The following is a 20,003-nucleotide window of genomic DNA, read 5'->3' as shown; positions in this document are numbered from 1 at the left end:
CACTGATATGATGAAACAACAACTGCAGCAGCAAGGATGTGTTATTCATGTAAAAGTTTATTTCAAATACTGACAAAAATCCTTTCACCTACTCCCACACAAATGAAATATTCCAAGTACGTCAGTACTCTCTGAATTCTTAAAATCATTCCCGTGTTCTCCAGTCATCCTCTTTTTTTCCATGTAAACCCATATTATCATTATTATTTTTATTTCTCTCCCTCTCTCTTGGAAGCAAGGGTGCCTCTGATTTCCTCACAGTTATCTCGGGCCAGGATGAAATATAGTAATTATGCAATAATAGAACACAAGAAAAACAAACAAACAAACAAACAAAGGAACCAATAAAGACATATTCACTTGCAAAAACAACAAGAGATCAGTATGGTAAAAAAAAAAGCAGCTCAATAGTACTTCTGAGCACACAGCTTGTCATTTCTTTATACATTCTGGCACGTTTGTCGTAGCTGAACGAGAGACACCCTGTGTGTTGGATTTGAAACATACCCTGCTTTTTCCTCTCGTTGAACTGCTGCGTGCAAAGCCAAATATCAAGTAGCATTCAAGAACTCCCGTCTTACTGTTGTTATAAAAAAAACAACAAAACAAAAAACATAACTGAAGCCTGACTTATAGGCCTACTCCACTACTCAACAATTTTGATGATTGTTTTTAATGTATGCTTTGGAGATTTTTGTTGTTGTCGTTTCTGTAGTAATCTCACACTACACACGGTGTCATCACGATTGGTTTATCCCTCCGTCTGCTTGTTCATTCATATCTGTATTTGTTCTAGTTTTACTTTTATCTTGATAATGACGGGGGTTTCGATGACATTGTTGCTATAATCGAGGACAAAGAGATTTTGAATAGACTTTCAAACAGGAGCGCAATAAACGGAGGTGCTCGGTGTGGCAATGAGATGTTCAACAGGATTTTTTTTGTCCCAGTCTAAGTTGAAGATGAAAGACACACATCACTTTTTTCAGTCCAAAATGCATCTTTTCTGATTACATTTCAAAAGTTGCTCATAAATTAGACTTTATCCACCCGTTTTCTTTTGGCAATCTACTTGTCAAGGACAGCTTCCCTTTCTTTCCATACAAACCCAATGTTGGATTAAGTTTAATAATGCATCTATAAAAGTATGCATTTTTTTGCACTGAAGTTCGTAGGATTCTGATAGAGAGATACTTGGGTGGGAAGAAGAGAGTCTGACTGGTAGGATCGAGAGGATATGCGTTCTTTACAGGGCATCATCTATTAGATTAGTCTTAGACTGAATCAGCAGCATTTACACATATTTTCATATGATACAGATTCACATAGCCTCTGCCGTACATCAACATAGAGCAGAAGTAGTGTTAAACTTAAAGGAGAGGAACCATTGAATCGAAATAACTCAGGCTCTGAAAGAGTAAAAAGCAGGTGTAGGGAACACAGAATCCTGTCCAGTTGACATCTATTTACAACAGCTCAAACAGAGAAAAGAAATGCAGCCATACAGCACCATGACACACACACACACACACACACACGTACAGGTCAGGTCTTTTTCACCCCACTGCTAATTTGACACGTTTAAAATCTCACTGAAAAACAAACAAGGCTGAAAATGTGATGGTGCGTGCACCTCATCACCGAGTCTGTGTGGTGGAGTGTGCATTAGTGAAGGTTCCCTGAAGCAGTATTATACAAGGAGAATCTCAGCGAACGCCGGGATCCACTTTCCCACCGTTGAACGCGTGGGTGGAGCCACGCATTTTAATTTGGCTATTTTGGTGATCGCTGACCTGTTTCAGAGGTTGAACTACATTAACAGGTGGGGACTCGAGCGCAAAGCACCCACACATACTCTGCCCCCTCACCGCATGTTACACAATCTCCTTGCTTTGCCAAAGTGTTAGAGTGAGCACATGACTGCAAGCATGCAAATGTCCCACTTTAAGCTTGCAGTGACATCGTGGGGAGCTGCACCCGACATCTGTACTGATCGGGTTGCCATTTACTGTCTCTGACCCAAAATCAGTCTGTGGAGTGTGTGCGAGTTTGAAAGGAAAAAAGAAACGTTGTGTTCCAAGGACATACTCAGGCCTATACTCGAAGATGTAATCTTCTATACAAGTTGATGTGAACTGATGTCATATCTATTTTGAAAGTGTCAAATGAGAAACAAACATCCATTTTTTTTTTTTATCCATAAGTCGCAGCAAGAATAAGCTGTTGTTTTCAACGGTACCAAACATGGAAACTATTTAACTGCACATCCCACAGTGGAAAATGACTTCAACCTCTCTACTACTTGACTCCACTTACCAATGTCTTTTTTATTGTGACTTTAGTGCTGGGACTCGGCCGTTTCGTTGAAAATATGTTTGAATTGCATTTGGATAACATGATTCAGAGACTACGGGAAAGTAAGACGTCGGGCTGGCGGTCACGTCAGTGTGATCCAGAGCAGCTTGGCCCGCAGCCTGCCTCACCGTGCTACGAGCACAGTCTGAGGATGAGACGGTAACGCACACATCTGCAGTCTCTGAGCCGGATAGCTGCGGGGTCAAATTTGGCTAAGTTGGTAAAGCACATCATTTCCAAGTCAGAAATCCTAGCATTAGATCCAAAGTGGATCAATTTAGCACTACCATTTCTCTCAGGCATGCTAGCGGGTAAGGTCCTTAAAGCGCTGAGCTTATCACAAACTATGTGTTTGTTTGTTGGAGTATTATTTACAGAAGCATACACTCTATAAGGGGCGCTCCAAATCCCCAAAATCTTTTTAGGCTCTTAGTAAACACACATCTCGATGCAACTCAACAGGAACCAAACTCAGACTGAAGTCAGAGGTTGGCAGGGGGTCCCAGCCTTTAAAAATGACACAAGGACATACTCAGCTGGCTCTTGTCCTGGGCTGCGAACAAGACTGTGTGCACATGGATTGTCAGGACAGCAAAAAGGAAAGCAAGGAAGTGAGGTCGCGGACATGTCAGAGCTTCTTGTGTTTGTTTTGATGCATCCTACTACTAAGCAGGTGCCCCACTCCCCTTAGAAAACATATTAAATGTCTTTTTTTTTGTTACATGTTACAATCATGCAGCATATTTAGAGAGAACAGTAGCAAAAGGAGTTGAGAATTAAAGCAAAAGGGGCAGAGAGAAAAAGTAAAGGTGGCATTTCAAAATCCCTTTTTGGCTGAGCTGTAGCAGGTGACCACTGGTTTTGTTCGACACAAGGTAAACGGAGGATGAGATGTGAGGAGGCCTCCATTCAACAGCTCTTTATCTAGGCAGCTACCCTCACAGATTTGGTATGCAAGCATTTATTCACACGTGTCCTCCAACACCTGTCACCGTAGCCTGCCACCAGCGAAGCAGGGGAACGTAAAGATCAAAGAACACACTGCGATCATGGTTCCTATCTCCCTTACATACATTGTTTTGGTGTCATCAAGGATGCAAAAAAAAAGGACAAAAACAAACTATACAGAATACAAAGTGCATTAACTCACCCCCATCCAACCCCTGCCCGATGACACACACCTACTGTGATGCATCTTGGAACACCGCACACCAAGACATGAGGGAGGCGGCAGAGCAGAGTGCGCAGAGCTGTGTGTAGTGGGAAGGCAGAGAAGACTGCAACCTTGTGGGCCGCCTGAACCTCCATCCCTCCCTCCCTTCCTCCCACCCCACCTACATAGAAGCAAATGGAGTTTTAACTTATACAACTCTGCCCGTTATGTTAAAGCCAGTGGCGCCTGGGGATGAAAAGGGAAGAGAGAAGGTAGGAGAGGTGGATGTGTTGGGGACATGGGTGAGGACTTTTGGGGGGAACCTTTGGTGGGAGCCCCGGAGGGAGGGATGGATGGATGGATGTGGGGGGACGGGGGCTGCTTCTGGCATGATGACGGCTACCCAGCTAGCTTGCTGGTCACCAAGGAGGACTTCCTCTGTGGTAGGTCCTGCGGCGTGGGAATGTGGTCGCCAGTCACCAGGTTCTTGTCAGGCCCCGCAACAGGAAGCTGCTTGTTCTTCATCTTGGCTTTGGCCATGTTGTAGTCACCGGAGTCAAAGTACTTTTGCTGTGTGGGAAAAGAGAGTCAAATATTACTCCTTTGCATGTTTTCTAAGGGCAAGGTCATACTTTCAGTGTTCAGTTCCACTTGTGGTTATTTCGCTGCAGATGTTCCCCTTCATTTGAATGTCCTTGTATTATTTGAGCAACGGGTTGTACATGTGTGGCTACCAGTGGATTTGGAAAGTGTTGTGCTACAGAGAGCATGTGCAGTCCAAGACTCAAACTGGAAAAGTGCTGACAGGTGTCTGCGTAGGTTCGGTGTTAAGTGTCACCGAGTATAACAACAGACGCCATGAAATAAAGCATATTATCATCATTTACTCTAAGCGCAAACCTCTGCAATTACGCAACAGTGGCAGGCACGTGCCTCTTTACATTCTAAATACAGTATATTTCTTAGTTTGGAATACAGGAGGGGGGAGAGACACGATGACCAGCAAAAGATGGATTTGGACGTGATTATTTTAAACCAGTTAATGAAATAATCAATCTGAGAATCATAGTTGTGCTGATTCAATCACCAAAAGAACAAAAGTCGACTCTCAGATCCTCAAACTGCTCGATATCATCATTCTCTGATGATTTTCATTCTGGGACTGGTGATGAAGTACTGCAATTTGCTCTTTGGCTCCAGGTTCCTCCTGCCTCGACTACTCCTACTTCTTGTCAGTGATTTCCCAGAATGACTTTCAGCAGTCTCCAGAGGTGGAAGTTCTCTGTAGCATATACACAGTACATGTAGGTGGAGAGAGCAACAGTTTCTCCAGTTGAGGAAAAGTGAGAGAGGAGAGAAAGAAAGAAAGAAAGAAAGAAAGACGGATGCTTCTGTGTGATTTGTCCTGCTGTACAAATTACAAATAAAAACAATCCATCAAACAGGCTGTTGTATTTCACATGCTATGGATCTGGCTGCATTGGCATTCTGGTCTACTGAGATCTGGTCGCGACAGAAATTATTTTTCCTCTCTGCTTCGATGCATTTAGCCCTATAGGACTGGAGAATGAACAACAAACGGAGGCTCAAAAAATAAACCTGTGTTTTTCATATTTCAGATGAGTGACATACTCTATTTTCCACAATGAAATCTACTGCAGTCGAGTAGAAACATGTCATTATACGTCTGTGTGAGGTCGCTTATTTGCAAGATACAGAAAAATACACAACAGATCACTGGATATGGGGAAAGAAATAAAGGTATGCAGTGGGCAGCTGTGTTTTAAGTTTTACCAGTGGAATGTTTAAGGGTCAGTGATTCACCAGAGCTAAACTGAGGAAAAACAAGACTAATCAGAAAGGTTTATTTTGTATAAAAAAGGTCATAACAAGTCTCTACCTTTTCTGTGTGCCCAAGCTCACCTGGGCAAAAGTTGTTTGAAGCCATTACTAGATCTCTACACTAGAAAACCTACAACAAGCAAGTCTGTTGACATGTTTTCTGTTTTCCTGAATACGTAATTCTGCATCAGTGGTATGTTTGTATGTAGATCTATCCAATTTTGATCCAGTAAACACAGTTGGCCAGACTGCAAGTTAGCCATAACTAGAGTAATATTCTAAAAATAAAAAGTTCAAATACAAAATAAAACAGATAGCGAAGCATTTAACAAGCTGGAGAGCAGGATGTGGGCTCTGTGATCTTAAATGGGGATAAAACCTGTGATTTTTAATGAAATACACCCATGTCTTCAACCTGTTTTTATCCCACACCATCGGCCACCTACCCCCTTCTGTAGTCTTTTCATGAGGAAGTCTGAGCCACCGGACTTTTGGCCCAGGCTGGGGTATCTGGCCTTAAGCTTGGCCTCCTCCGCCTTCACCGGGTTTGCATTCTTCTCCTGGGAGTCCTGAGCAGACGATAACAGACTGACATAAACAACCTTGTTTTTGCACTAAACAGGTTTAAACACAACTGGAACAGCTGGTTTTGTGACAGGGGCTCATTTATTTAGACAAAATGCTACTGATTTTGCAGAAAACACCAGAACTGTGCAGCTCGAGGCTGCTTCACTCTATGAAAACATTAAACCTGCTCGAGCAAAACTGTTGTGGGAACTGAAACTGCCAGTCCTGATAGTATGAATCACAGCATGAAGGTTTTCTAATGCAGTCTCTAATAAACAATAAAGCTTTAGAAGAAGAGAACAGAGCTTGGATATTAGAATCTTATATTGATAAATAACATTTATAAAACCTTGTAATATCCCGTAACTATAATTACATGGCTATAGTCGATATTCTTAAAACACAAAACAACAGTCTTTAAGTTGTGGAGGCTGTTTTCTCCCTATCAGCATAACCACACAAGGATAACCTATGTGGCAGGGCGAGTGCCAGTGAGAGGTCACGTGATCATGCAGGCCCACTAGTAGTCATGTGACACTGAATCCTGCTCACTGCTGCAGCAAGGAGGGCTTTTGCTGCACACATTCAGCAAATGTGTGGTGTTTTGGTGCGTGTTTCATCATAATTAAAGTCATTAAATACTCAATAATGTCAAATAAATTGCACATTTTTAAAACAATCACAATGTCTTAAATGATATATGTGGTCATGTCTTTTCTAGGTCTAGAAACAATAACCCGACAACACCTTTTCGTTATTATGTCACTAAGAGGTTACACAAGTCCAAGGTGGATACTCATGGTGTTGCCACAGACCAAACACGAACAAAACTTGTCAGAGACCTGTCGTTCAAGTCCTTCAGCTAACTAACCCACAAAGTAATGTGTATAAAGTGCATGTAGCTTTGTAGTGCACAAACTACAAAAGTCACTTGCACACTCCCTGCACGTACACCTGGAGAGAACAGTGAGCACCATAGACCTACTTCCACAATGCAGACAGATGATAGGGCACTCGGCCTGCAAAGCTTGCTGGGGCAAGGATAAAATGTGACTCAGGACACTGACAGAACCCAATGAAGAGATTCCCGAGGGAGGAGAGGGGGCATGTAGAACTGAGGGTGCTGATTCACTTGAATCCATGACGAGAAATTTATGAGCCATTATATTCAGCAGGGAAACTGCAAATCCAACGGGACATAACAGTTTTAAATCATTTCTGTCCTGCAGGGTAGAAATCCCCTCTACTGTACCTGCTTGTTTCATAGCCTTATTGAAGCTGGATGCCACTTAAAGGGATAGATGAGGTTTTTTGAAGTTTGGTTGCACGAGGTACTGAAAATAGACAGAGCTGACTATGCTGTGCATGCCCCCATGCCTAGAGCCTGGGAGTTATGCTCTTGGTGAAAACATGGCTGTCAGCAGGAAAATCAGGAATAACTGATTTAAGCCACAAAAGGCTCACCTAATCAATTCTACACTCGCTTAAACGGCCTTAGGAATATATTCACTGCGTTATTATACTGTCAGACAACCCTTTCCTACTGTGTTTCTTTGTAAACTGCCTCACTCTCCCACACCAAAAAAAAAAAATATAAATTTAAATTAGCTTGCAGGGGAAACTGGAGATGCTGGTCTGGTGCTGCCTCGTTTGGCAAGTTTTTGTATTTTTAGGTAAATCCGGACTATTTCAACCACTGAAACTCCAACACAACACTCAATAGTGGAGGCAGCAGTGAATCAACAACTCATGTGTGCTGTAAAATTGTTATTTTTTTCTTATGAACTTTGGTGCAGGAGCGCAAGCGGTATACACTTTCCTATTGGAAATTGAGATCCAACAGCGAGATCAATAAGTCTAAAGCTGATTATGTACCAATACCACATATAGCCACACTTCAAAAAAGCTGAAATATCCCTTTTACTGTGTACAGAATTTAACTACTGGATCAAACTGAAAAATGTAGGGCATCTAATGATGCCACAGTGACAGTGGGAAAGTAGATAAAAATAGCAAAATACTGATGAAAGTTATGTATAAACGTGTGGTTGTCAGTGCGATCTTTTGGGGTCAGGGGGTTTTGTAATGTGTCAGAATTTGTTTACAGGTGGTTTCGGGTTAGGGTTAGGGCTTCATGTGATCACACTGCAAAAGTGGAGCTGGAGGTTAGAACGCCCCCGTAAGTTTTAATTCAGAATTGTCTACTCATAATACCCCAAGTCCAGATGGCTGCGCCATGCTTTAATTTGTAGTTTTTTAATTTACTATATTGATTGTTTTCTTGATTAAACCATTAGTTGTTCAACCCATAATTTAAAAAAAAAGTGTTATCTGGTGCTTCCCAAACCTAATAAATAGCCTCCGTTTAAGATATTCAGTTTGCAGTCAAAGCAGAGAAACCATAATGTAGTAATCATAAGAATCTGAAAACACATAAATTGTTTATAAATGCTCAATCGATAAATCTATTACCAAAACAGCTGGTGATCATTTCTTACTACTTCACTGATCAATTGATCAATGTTACTGCTTCAATAAAGGTGTTGTGCTTATTAATGTCACCACTGGTGTTGTTTTTGTTGCAATTTTTGTTGACAAAAATTCAGATACAGGATTTAATTTAAACAATTGTTAATCTTGTGAGATAGAGGAGTGTATATCAACACTGTGGGCCTTGGTGGGTTTGGAGTTATCTTTCTGGTTATAACATTTATTTGTTTTATACATTTTTGTGTTGGCTAAACTGCTAACAGTGTGTAAACAAACTACGGGGTCAATGAAAACCTATCTGACCCACAGTGATTTTAGCAGACAAAACGAAACAGTGTGTGCTCCTGGTCCAGGTGCTGGAGCTATAGCATATGCACATCTGCAAATCTGAAGCACTCAGGTCCACAGCAGCAGCTGCCACTGTCAGGACATTGACTATGGAGCATCTGGGAAAAAACACTGTTTATCTCACTGCATGTGGTTCCACCTGCACAGGACGTACTCAGTAGACTAACTAATTTCGGTGTCTATACGAGCCCTACGTATTTAGACCCACACACAAACACCTTCACCCCTCTCCACCCACCCCCAGAGGACAGACCAATGAGGCCCGAGCTGCTGTGGACTCACCAGCCAATGACACAAGGCAGGAGACAAAACAAAGTGACAGTGGTAAACTGGCAGTGTGTTGTGACAGCAGCGATTGCAAAAAACACACCAGCTCCTCTCTGCTCTACATGTCTCCCGGGGGTTGTCCCCCCTGTGTCTTGGTGCAGCACTGAGCCCAGCGCGAACACTAGCTGACGTTAGCCACTTCTTGCTAGCACGCTCGGTGGGTTAGCCAACAACATCAAGACAGCAGTGAGCAACCCACCTGTTTTTCGTCCTCGTAGTCCACCTGAGTGTCCGGGTCCAGGTTTTCTGACGACATTATACGAGTGTGGCGGACAAGCAAGTGTCTTGTTTGTCCTAGACAACTCAGAACGAGGTGATGTTAGAGGAGCCGATTGAGGTACCTGTGCTCAGCTGCCTAATCCTCCTTTTCTGAACACGACTGCTCTCCCTAACAAAAATGGCGTAACGAGATGTGACATCACCACTGGAAGGAGGGATAGGTGGCACCTACTTGTGATTGGCATGTACAGTAGCCAATAGTAGAGCACCAAGGCTCCAAATAAAGCCAATAGGATGCCGTGAAAGGCGCCGCTTGGCCGCGACTGACAGGCTGTTGACCAATGACATTACATATTCCCGTGCAGAGGCGGGGCGATGCGGAGGCCGCAGTGCATCAACCGAAATCAATCACAAAATCACCTGGGAAACACATATGTAATGAGGCATATTAAAGTAAACTAAACATTTCCCCCAACACTAATGTAAGGAGGACCTCGGCAAACATTGTTATCGTTTTTTTCCAGTATAATGAAAATGAGAAGCTAACTACTCAGTTGCTCATTGGCTACTTGTTTCTGACCTGTCAGTCAAACAATTTGCGGGAACGAGTCGCTTAATTCTACATCGTTAATACAAACTGATGAATCTGTTTTATGGTAAAATACACCTCCTTGTAAGTACCAGCTCGTTATATCAGTGCAGCAGGTGGCCGCATAAAGATAAATTAACTGGACAATTATCAAGCGGCTGTTCACAGTCGACAGTAATTGTGTTGTAATGTAAGGGTGCTAAACTAGCCAATGTTAGCTTGGAGTGCCTTGTTAAACTTCCTAATTACACTTGTCTTTGCTTCCTTTGTAGCTTCTTGTTTGTGGGTTCTCCTCTAGAAAACAATGGCTTGTGTACAACGCCAAAGAACCTCACAGGTAAGTAGTAATGGAAGTAATAATGTGATGTGTAAAGGTACCTTCAATTATTTATAATGCAGCAAGCATGCTAACAATCTGATTAGCTACAGGCCAAGGACAAAATGGCTTTACTGACCATACTATATTTATTTCTTATAATGTCATAGTCGTTTTACTGAGCACCTTTTCTTAATCTAATAAACCTTTGAGGCTGTTTGTAGCATTTAAATTTCAAGGTCCTTTGTACCTCTTAATTAATAGGTGTACCTAGTATGTTTCATCTTGTGGTGGGAGGATAGTAGTAATTTATTTTACTCCTACTCTTACTTTTTTCCTTTTATTGGTATTCCTTTTTTATCTGGATAGCACAGCAAAATGCTTGTTAAAGATATATTATATATTAATTAATGACACATTGATGCTCAATGATGTTGTTTGAAAGGGAACAGGTTCAAATAGTTTGTTGAATAAAATCAAAACAATGTGTTGCTATTTACTTTTGTTCTAATTTTCTGACAATAACATGAAGGAATCATTACAAAAATCTACTGAATTTTTCTTATGTATTTCAGCTCTTCACTCTATTATGTTATCCCCATATAATGGTAATTGTAATCACACAAATGTATGACATAACCTTTACTACCATTATCCACCCCAAACATCAACAGTTAATTGTTATTTTTACCATGTTTTTACCATATTTATGCGATTAGCCTTGATAATTACTGTGGTAGTCAACACAGCGAATATCATCTGATCACAGTAGAACTGATAAAATGGTGGAACCTTGTCATGAATGTTTATGCTTTTTATCTATCATAGACTTCACTGAGGCCACATTTTATAATGTGTAAATATTGATTTACCCTCTCATAAGTGTTTTATATGTGATAAAATATGTTGTAGCCTCACTCGTATAAACACAGCTGTTAGCTGTTCATGTTTCTTGTGTTAGTGTTAACTGTGATGAGTAAGTACTCGCACAGATGTATGATTCATTTGATTCTCTCCTGCAGGACACTCAGCTGTTGCCTAATCAGGTTCTCTCAGAGCAGCAGTCCCTGGTCGTTATAAAGAAGCTTCTGGCAATCGCAGTGTCTGGCATTACATACCTCCGAGGGCTTTTCCCGGAGAAAGCATTTGGGGACAAATATGTTGATGGTTAGATGTAGATATTGGAAATGTATTTGTCTGCACATCATTTAAACATTAAAAAATGTTTACAAAGAAGATTCTTACCTTCTATTTTTTTTGCCTCTCGCAGATCAGAAAGTGATGATCCTTAGAGAGGAGCGCAGCTGTCCCGGGGCCAGTCAGATTGTCCAGTGGTAATTAACTTAATAAACACTTGATTGCCAAAGCGGATATAATTCCTGTCGAAACTTTGAGTCATAACATACAGTACAGTTAAAACTTACAGGAAGAGTCACAGCCAAATGATACAGATGATGAACAGATTGGCTGTCAAGAAATTTATTCTATTTGTCTCACTGTGTTCTTCATTCCTCTACATGTTGTAGGAGTGAACAGTAATAATATCCAATAATACTTTTATAACAAATGTAATAACTGTCGGAAAAGTCACAGGTAGATATTTGTAGTGTTTCTCCAGCTCCACTCGTGACCATCAAAGCACAGGTGTTGCAGATAATGGATGGATGTGTGTAATGGCTGTGTATTTTTGTCAATTTCTTCCAGGATGCAGGGATGTTTTGAGGCCATCCAGAAGAAATACGTGAGTCATATTCACAGTTTACCACACACACACCAGACTGAAAATCTGTTGTAACATGAAAGATAGTCATGAGAAATTTACGAAACCAGCAACGTGACTCTTGATTCACATCATCCTTTGTGTCTCATTGTGACTAATATGATTAAAATTATTGTTTTCTTCCCCCCTCCAGCTCCGGTCTGTTATTATGTCTGTGAGTATGTTGTTTTTGACAGTGACTCATATATTTTTAAATTTCAAATTAATATAATATAATACATAGTAGGGGTGTAACATTTAACTGGTGTTTGGCTTGATGTATTGCATCAATAGAGTGAGCGAAACAATTTGATATATTTGTAAAAGTGTAAACGTTCATAAACATTGATTGCTTTTAAATGTATATGCCATTTCATTTGAGTCAAGTCTTGACTAATTCAAGACTTGACTCAAATGAAAATGTCAAATTATATTTGAGTTGATTTTTGGAATTTGAAGCAAATTCAAACAGTGGTATTTTTTTATACCAATCACAGTTCTATGAATTATACCAAATTGTATCTTAACAGATTTTGTGATATAATTAATTTTGTCATTGTTCAAAGAATCATTGTTGATTTATAACCTTAATAGACAAAATATTGCTGAGGAAGGTTATAGTAGCAAAGAGATGAGTTGACAAATACTGGGATGTTTTAATTACATTTTACAGATATAATTATATTGATATTAAAAATGTTGAAATGTTCATGCTGCTGATGTTTTTATTCTGATTAGATCTACACTGACCAAGACAGTCCCCAGGTAATAGACAGATTATACCTCCTGTTGTTGATTTTAATTCATCTTATTATGAGCTGTGTATATGATTATTGTGCTTCTCGTGTTGATACGTTACGGAACGATATGCTTTTATTGTCACTGTGTGGAAATTTGCCTTGGATTCGATTGTACATAATAATCATGCCTTCACATTTGCCAGTTGTCTTGTGTTGTCTTTCAGAAAGTGACTGAGTTTTACCACTTCAGGATACTGTACAACACACAAGGAGTGCAGATGGACTTTGAAAGGTGGGAGTTTGCCGTGCTTGGCCGTTCAGAGATAACAGGATATTGAACAAACCTCTTATCAGCGCAAGGCACAGCAACAGTAGGACAACTCAACACATATGAACCAACTCTGCACACATATCGGGAAGTGACCTGATCTCATCCGAAACCGCAACATTAGCGGTTTAGGATTAGATTCAGAAAATGTTTACTGACATTATAAATCATGTGAGAAGTAGGTTTTTTCCCCCCCTCAGCCTCCCATTTAAAGTATATATTAAACCTCCATTCAAACAAGTCTTCCTTTGCAACCAGCAGAGTCACCCCCTGTTGGCAGTTCTGTATATTTTATTTGCTATTGTCTATGGAAGCCTACGTCCACTTTTCTATTTACAATCTATGCCTTTGCCTCAATGACTATGTGAATACATTTCTTTACTCTTTAAACACTCTGAATTAGTTAAATCACTGTCTAAATAATGATATACCTTTTTGGGTCATACCACCCAGCACTACTGTGAGTGACTGCTGCCTGAACGCTGTCTCTCCCTCGTTTTGGCCACATGTTCTGTGTCTAAATAGAAATCAAGTGGTGGACCACATTAAATCAAATAAGGGGCCGCATGTGGCCCGCAGCCCACGTGTTGGAGACCTCTGCTGTGAGGCAACATCTGCATCCTGTTGTCACCACATCTTAAACCATGTGGTATAACAATAGATATTCCAATATTATTTTTTGTGCATTCACCAGTCTTATGCATAGTAATTTAAAATTAGTGTATGTTCCATGTGTTATATACACTGTGCATATACACATTTCTTGTATATAGTATGTTAAACATCAGCTCACTCATTTGAATTCACCATTTATATATACCGTACATTGTTATTTTATTAGATGCAGCCAATATTCTTCTCTTTGTATACTAGTGTTTTATAGTTTTGTGGCTGGGAATCTGTGAGTGTGTTTCCTCCCCTGTTCTTAGTAGGAGTAGCTGTAACAAAACACAATTTCCTCCCGGGGATTGATTAAGTGTCTTGTGATTCTGTTATTACAGTATGTCTTAACAGTTGACGTCGCAGTCACCTGACAAAGCAACAGACTTTTTGTTGCTCACTCTACCTCGTGTCTGTTTCAGCTACAACAACAACAACAAAACGTCAACGGTGTCCTGCGGTGACACTAAGAAGGCCAGCATCCTCCTGGTGAGGAAGCTTTACACTCTGATGCAGAACCTGGGTCCTCTGCCGGACAACATCTTCCTCAACATGAAGCTGACCTACTACGAGGATGGTAGCACAACAATTAAAATGATATTATAATTATATTATGGACCACAGCTGAAAGGGGCAGTTTGTAATTTTTGAACACACATAAATCTTTGTTATTATTATTATCATTATTATTATCATTTAGTCTTTCAGCTCTTTATACAGCCTTACTATCTTTCAATTAGGGCTGCATGATGTTGCCGGCATGATATTGGCTTTAAAATGTATTTTTGGACATTGACAAACACGCCAAAATCCACCAATATGACTTATAGTATAGGCTGCTACCTCCTTGAATTGTAAGCTTGCACTCTTCTCTAACTATATGAAGAAAAATTATATCTACATCACCTGTGACATGAGTATGAAAAATATGTTAATTTCACTACAGAAGAGACTAAATGACCTCTGCAGTTGGGGCGCAGGGAAAAACATACATATATCGGTTATCAGCACTCTTGATATATCAGCATATTGGATTTTATCACAAACAATAACAGTTAAAGAGTGTCTTCAGCCTCTTATATAACTACTTATTCAATTAGAGGCATGTTTTCAGTAACATGGCCCAGACAAACATCAGTGTCTGTCATCTTATCATTTATCATTTCACTGGTGACCGTCAACAAGGTCAATATGGGCCAGTAACAACACAGAGCTGATGTATTTGTGCCACAATGTGTCACATTTTAGACATCAAGTTGCAACTTGAATTTCATTCCTTGTTTTTAAAGAGTTCTGTGTCTGTAATTTACAGACTCTGCCCCCTAGTGTTTAACACATGGAAAAGCATTTATTAACACATGGTTAGAGACGCCTCTGCACTCTGGATGGACCATAATGCACTACACTGCAGCCACAAGAGCGTATTTTGTCTGTTTTTCACAACCCAGTTTAGTGAAATATTGAATGTGTCTGATATTATTGTAAGATCAATTATAGTATCATCATTATGTGTTGATATTTCCAAACACTGACTTAAAATGACATCTCCCACATTTATGTAAGGTCAGTCAATATTTTCTCAAAAACTTTCCTCATTACTGAATAAAATTAAATATGAGCTAGTTTATATTCAACTATAAAGTTACCACAAATCTGAATTGAATCAGATAACAAGGTTGTTTTTATGCTTTTATGAATAAAATCCTCCAAAAAAGTTCATCTTTGCAACACAGTGGAGATCATCGAAGATTGTACACAAAGGTTTTTCAACTGCAAATGATTTTAAATATGTAAAGAAAATAGATTGAACTGAAGTTAAACACTTTAGAAATTAGTTTTAGATTTTACTGTCCTTTTAGACTGACTGTTTTTAAATTGTGTCCATTTATCACAAAGGCCAGTGGGATTATTCACAGTGCCGATCTTTGAGTATCTTCAGATTAATCCACCTCTGTTTGCTGGATTAAATTTGGTTAACTGTAGAAATGCATCCTCACATGCACCTTGTGTTTTTCAGGACATACAATCTGTCTCATGGTTTGTTTGTTTGTCTGTCTGATTATTTTGTAGTTACCCCTCAGGATTATCAGCCACCGGGCTTCAAGGAGGCCGACAGCGCCACCATGGAGTTTGACAGAGAGCCAGTGAAACTGACTATGGGCGAAGTCTCCACCCCTTTCCACACTCTGAAGATGGACATGGCAACTGAGAGACACAGACTGGAGCAGGTGAAAGACAGTTTCCCTAACCTCCAAAGTGTCTTGTTTTATCCACAAACCAAAATGATTCTGTTTTAGTAATTTCTTTGTTATATGGGGCAAAGAAACCAGAAAATATTCATATTTGATGAGCAGAAAAATTGGGGAGCTCATTTTAATTATTAAACAAACACTCAGACGATTAGTTGATGATCAGAAAATTTGGCAATTCATTTAGATTAATAATCAATTTAATCATTGCAGCTCAGCTCTATGTAATGTCATGTGAGATGTTGTCTTCCTGTTTTCATTTCTCTTTTGGGTTTATTTATATTGACGTTTGTTGGTCGTCATGTGGTCTTGTTTTTGTTGCTCTTTTATCTTTGTCAGAGCACTTGGTGAAGTGAACTCGAGAGTATTTGCAAGAAGTCACATTTACTCAAATCTCTGCAGGTGGAGGAGAGTGTTAACGTAACAGAGAAGTGGGTTCTGAAGATGGAGGATGAGGGCGTCCTTTCACAGGTCAGCACACAAACAACAAGAAGACATAAAGCTTGTTTACCTGCAGCAGGGCAAAGCCATTTCTGTCATGATTTGTTCATACACAGCCGCACTTTTGACTCACTTTACCGTATAGATGTATAAATCAAGTCATAATCAAATTGATGTCTGGGTTTACATCAGGTTATTCCTGCTTAAAGGACATGTGCTCGGCATCAGGGGCAGGGAACCCTTTTCCTGTCAATGGCCATTTCAGTTTTTATAACATCCATTCGGAGCCTCAGTGAATTATTGAGCACGTACAGTAAATCACACTGACCTCACTAATGCCATGGCAGGAGCTCTTCCCATTGACAGATGATGATGATGATGCCTAGAATTTGTTATAGCAAAAACATGTCCTCACATTAGCCACTGCCGTGCATGGCTGGCATCAAGGTCGACACACAAATATGGGAATGTTTGATGTTGCAAAAGCAAGCGAGGCTGCAGTTCAGTTCACCCACTTTTAGGTAAGGCTTTGTTTGTTTGTTGTTGTTATAAGTGTTCTGATCATTTGTTTTAAATCTTTAGAGCCACGTGATTGAAGACGTGGAGAGGCCTGACACTGAAAACACAGACTTGGACAACACTGGTATGTCCATAACGACTTCACATCGCCTTTATTGTCTGTGCACAAAAATTCAGGATATCAACGGCACATGTAATTCAGAAAATAATCAAACGTTATGACATGAAAAAATGTGTTATGTGAAAAGTGCTTTTGCAATCAGCAGCAATATCCAGCCCTAACAAATCTCAGAAACATTCTCACCTTAAATATCTACGCGCAACAGTTATTTTCCTATATTTAGAGACCTTCATCTGTGCAAACAGTGCACTACAAATCTACTCGTGGATTATGTAAGCAATTATAACATTTCCCTCATTAATAATGCCTTACTGAACATGCTTTTAATCTGAAATATTAATTTTTATGACTCGCCCCACCCGGTATATGTGCACTCAGATCACTTGATTTACATCAAGCGGAAAGCATATTATGGAACTATTGATCAGTAATGACGAAAAATACGTTGTCTACACCAGCTTTAAACAAGCTAAACGATCTGGGAGTTATTTGTATGAACACATGGCTTCAAGTTATAAGGCACATTTAGTCTACTCTAAGAATTTCAGATACATGAAGTTCATGGAACTTATTTTTGTACATATTAGTCAGTGTATATGTTTGTATGTCTTAGAGTTTGACTACACATGACAATAAAGACTCTTAATCTTAATTTTCTCTTTTAAAGAAACCCAGATTAGCTGTGATGAGAAGATCAACAGCTGCGAAGACGTCACAGAGGTACGTGTCACGTGATCATGTCAGGCTGCCGAGTGCACGACTCACACATTAAAATTCACTAATCCTATTAGCTCGGGTCATCGTTGTTTAAGTGGAGGTCGACGGTGAATCCAAGCAAAAGAAAACACAATGTGCTAAACGAGTGGGAATATAGAAAAGGGATGAAGATAATGAGAGTTAATGGTTTTTTTACACTTTACTGTGGATTTATTTATAAAAGTGTTTAACCCAAAGATTAATGGGTAATAGTTGGAATACAAAGAAGTCTATAAAGTGTTTTTCCTTTCATCATGAGGTGCAAAAAACTTGTTTACATTTAAAAAAAAATATGAAGAGAGGCTGCAATGGGCAGCAGAGTGACCGTCGCTGCCCATTGACCAGCAACGGTGGTTTCTCAGTGACCGTTCAGCCTTGAGAAAAGAGCCACTTCATGCATAGGTCAGGTCGGTGTTATTACGGACCATATGTCCCCTCTCTCAGGTGGAAACTCTGGTGAAGAGGACCTCTGACATGGAGGTGGGGCTGAAGAGGATGAGAAGTGGACGCATCATCTCCTCCACCGTGGTCAGTCAACCACTTAGCGCTGAGCGGCCGGCGATTTTCTGCTCTACTCTTACAGCTTGTTGACCTTAAACCTCTTCACTCTTAGAAACCCTGTCTCCGTGCACTGACGCATAAACAGAATGTCTTTCTTTATCTGTGACTGAAATAGCACGAGTTGTGCCCACAATGCTGCTCTTAAGAGTTTGAATTCTTACGTGTTTTTGTGCAGCAGAAATTAAGGAAATGTGCTGGATTCAATACAACACATTATTTCAACATGAACTGCACCATTAGTGTGTTCCAGTTGTACTTGGAAGTAGCGCTGCAAAATGTCAGATTAGTGTTTGTCAAACCTGGAAATGATGATGTTCTCGGATGTCTTGTTTTGTCCTCAAACCTGTTGGTTTCTGTTGTTATCTGAAGCAAAGAAACCAGAAAATATGCACATTTAAGGTAAAACAATCACAAATCTTGTTTTAGTCATGAAAAAAAAAGCTTCAAACTGATGAATCACTTATCAAAAATAGTTGATTAATTTAGTAATCGAGTAATTGTTTCAGCTCTACCTGTAAGTCATAATTTTCCTAGTTAGCGTTTCTGATTGGAATGTCCCGAAAGTCGTCAACTCATTCGAACTCTCTGTTCTGAAACATCCATTTTGAATGAAAGTTGTAGCTTTTACTATATTCTTTAGTTCTATTCATTGTAGTTTTTTTGTTAACAGATACTGGGATTTTGTATTTGCTGTAGAAAACAAGTGATGCTTATTAATTCAGGACTACTTGTGTTGTATTGTGTTGTCCGTGTGTGTGCGCGTGCGCAGGAGACAAGTGTCAACGTAAACAAATCGGCAGAAAAACTGGTAAGAAATGAATTGTCTAATCATGATTAGTTATCAATATAAAGCCAGTTAAAGACAAAGCATGTGCTACTCCATGTATTATTCTATAATAAGTTTAGTCTTTCCAGCATTAGAATATACAGTATGTTTGGGAAGTGGGAAGAACACACATTTACATAAGAGTTCAGTGTTTTAAATGACTTAAACAGGAGATTTTGGAGGATTTTCGCGGATGACATTCAGACACAAATGATTTTTGTTTCCTTTTCCTTTTACTTCTTTCTTTTCTCTTTAGATTTCTCAGTACGACATCCCCAACAGCCAGGAAAAAGGGTCCACGTCAGCAACTAAGAAGAAACGCAAATTCAGCGAGCCCAAGGAGCGCTTTTGACCTCACAGCACCCTGCAAACACAGCAGCACTGCTGCCTCACTTCACACACTTAATGTTTTTTGTTTTTTTTTAATTACAAGTTATGTTGTAGTTTTATTTTTAAATTTTTTTCAGAGAATTCAACGTGGAAACACTTTCCCCACATTTAAAGGTTGAGACATGACTTCAGTTCACAGTTCATTTATGAGAAACAGAAGTAAAATGTGTTCAGACTTTTAAAGGTTTTCTGTTTTCTGGTACAGTTCTGTTACTCATGTACAAAGCAGGCCTGCAAGTCTAAATAACAAAAACACTTAATTGATTTAATTGAGGTTTTATTATCTTCATCTAAACAAAGATATTAAAAACTTAGGTGATTCTTATTCAGTTACAATACAGTTGTGTACAAACGTGTTAAATGATAATAATATACAGAATCATTTGTATGCTGTTCAATGTATGGAAAAGCAGAGTGTTTGGCCATTTTTTTGGGAAGTTTTACCTC

The 20,003-nt window shown here is 39.6% G+C and overlaps 2 protein-coding genes across 2 annotated transcripts; one reads left to right on the top strand and one right to left on the bottom strand.

The window, feature by feature from the left end:
- Positions 1 to 39: 39 nt before the first annotated feature.
- On the bottom strand, positions 40 to 9,483 carry ensab (endosulfine alpha b). Its single transcript, XM_044034297.1, has 3 exons — positions 9,282 to 9,483; positions 5,797 to 5,919; positions 40 to 4,078 (listed from the first exon to the last, which is right to left on the bottom strand). Exons 1-3 carry the CDS (start codon positions 9,336 to 9,338, stop codon positions 3,908 to 3,910), a joined length of 351 nt encoding a protein of 116 aa, XP_043890232.1. The 5' UTR covers positions 9,339 to 9,483; the 3' UTR covers positions 40 to 3,907.
- A 316-nt stretch (positions 9,484 to 9,799) lies between these two features.
- hormad1 (HORMA domain containing 1) lies at positions 9,800 to 19,582 on the top strand. The gene is made up of 16 exons (XM_044034295.1): positions 9,800 to 9,974; positions 10,163 to 10,227; positions 11,229 to 11,373; positions 11,477 to 11,540; positions 11,911 to 11,947; positions 12,120 to 12,140; positions 12,704 to 12,730; positions 12,930 to 12,997; positions 14,116 to 14,270; positions 15,764 to 15,921; positions 16,345 to 16,413; positions 16,966 to 17,026; positions 17,691 to 17,743; positions 18,224 to 18,307; positions 19,110 to 19,148; positions 19,423 to 19,582. The coding sequence occupies exons 2-16, from the start codon at positions 10,195 to 10,197 to the stop codon at positions 19,516 to 19,518; spliced, it is 1,110 nt and encodes a 369-aa protein (XP_043890230.1). The 5' UTR covers positions 9,800 to 9,974; positions 10,163 to 10,194; the 3' UTR covers positions 19,519 to 19,582.
- The last annotated feature ends 421 nt before the right edge of the window (positions 19,583 to 20,003 follow it).

The sequence above is a fragment of the Solea senegalensis genome, linkage group LG9 (assembly GCF_019176455.1).
Source record: "Solea senegalensis isolate Sse05_10M linkage group LG9, IFAPA_SoseM_1, whole genome shotgun sequence".
In the NCBI taxonomy this organism is placed as follows: domain Eukaryota; kingdom Metazoa; phylum Chordata; class Actinopteri; order Pleuronectiformes; family Soleidae; genus Solea; species Solea senegalensis.
This window is presented reverse-complemented; position numbering and strand designations above follow the sequence as displayed.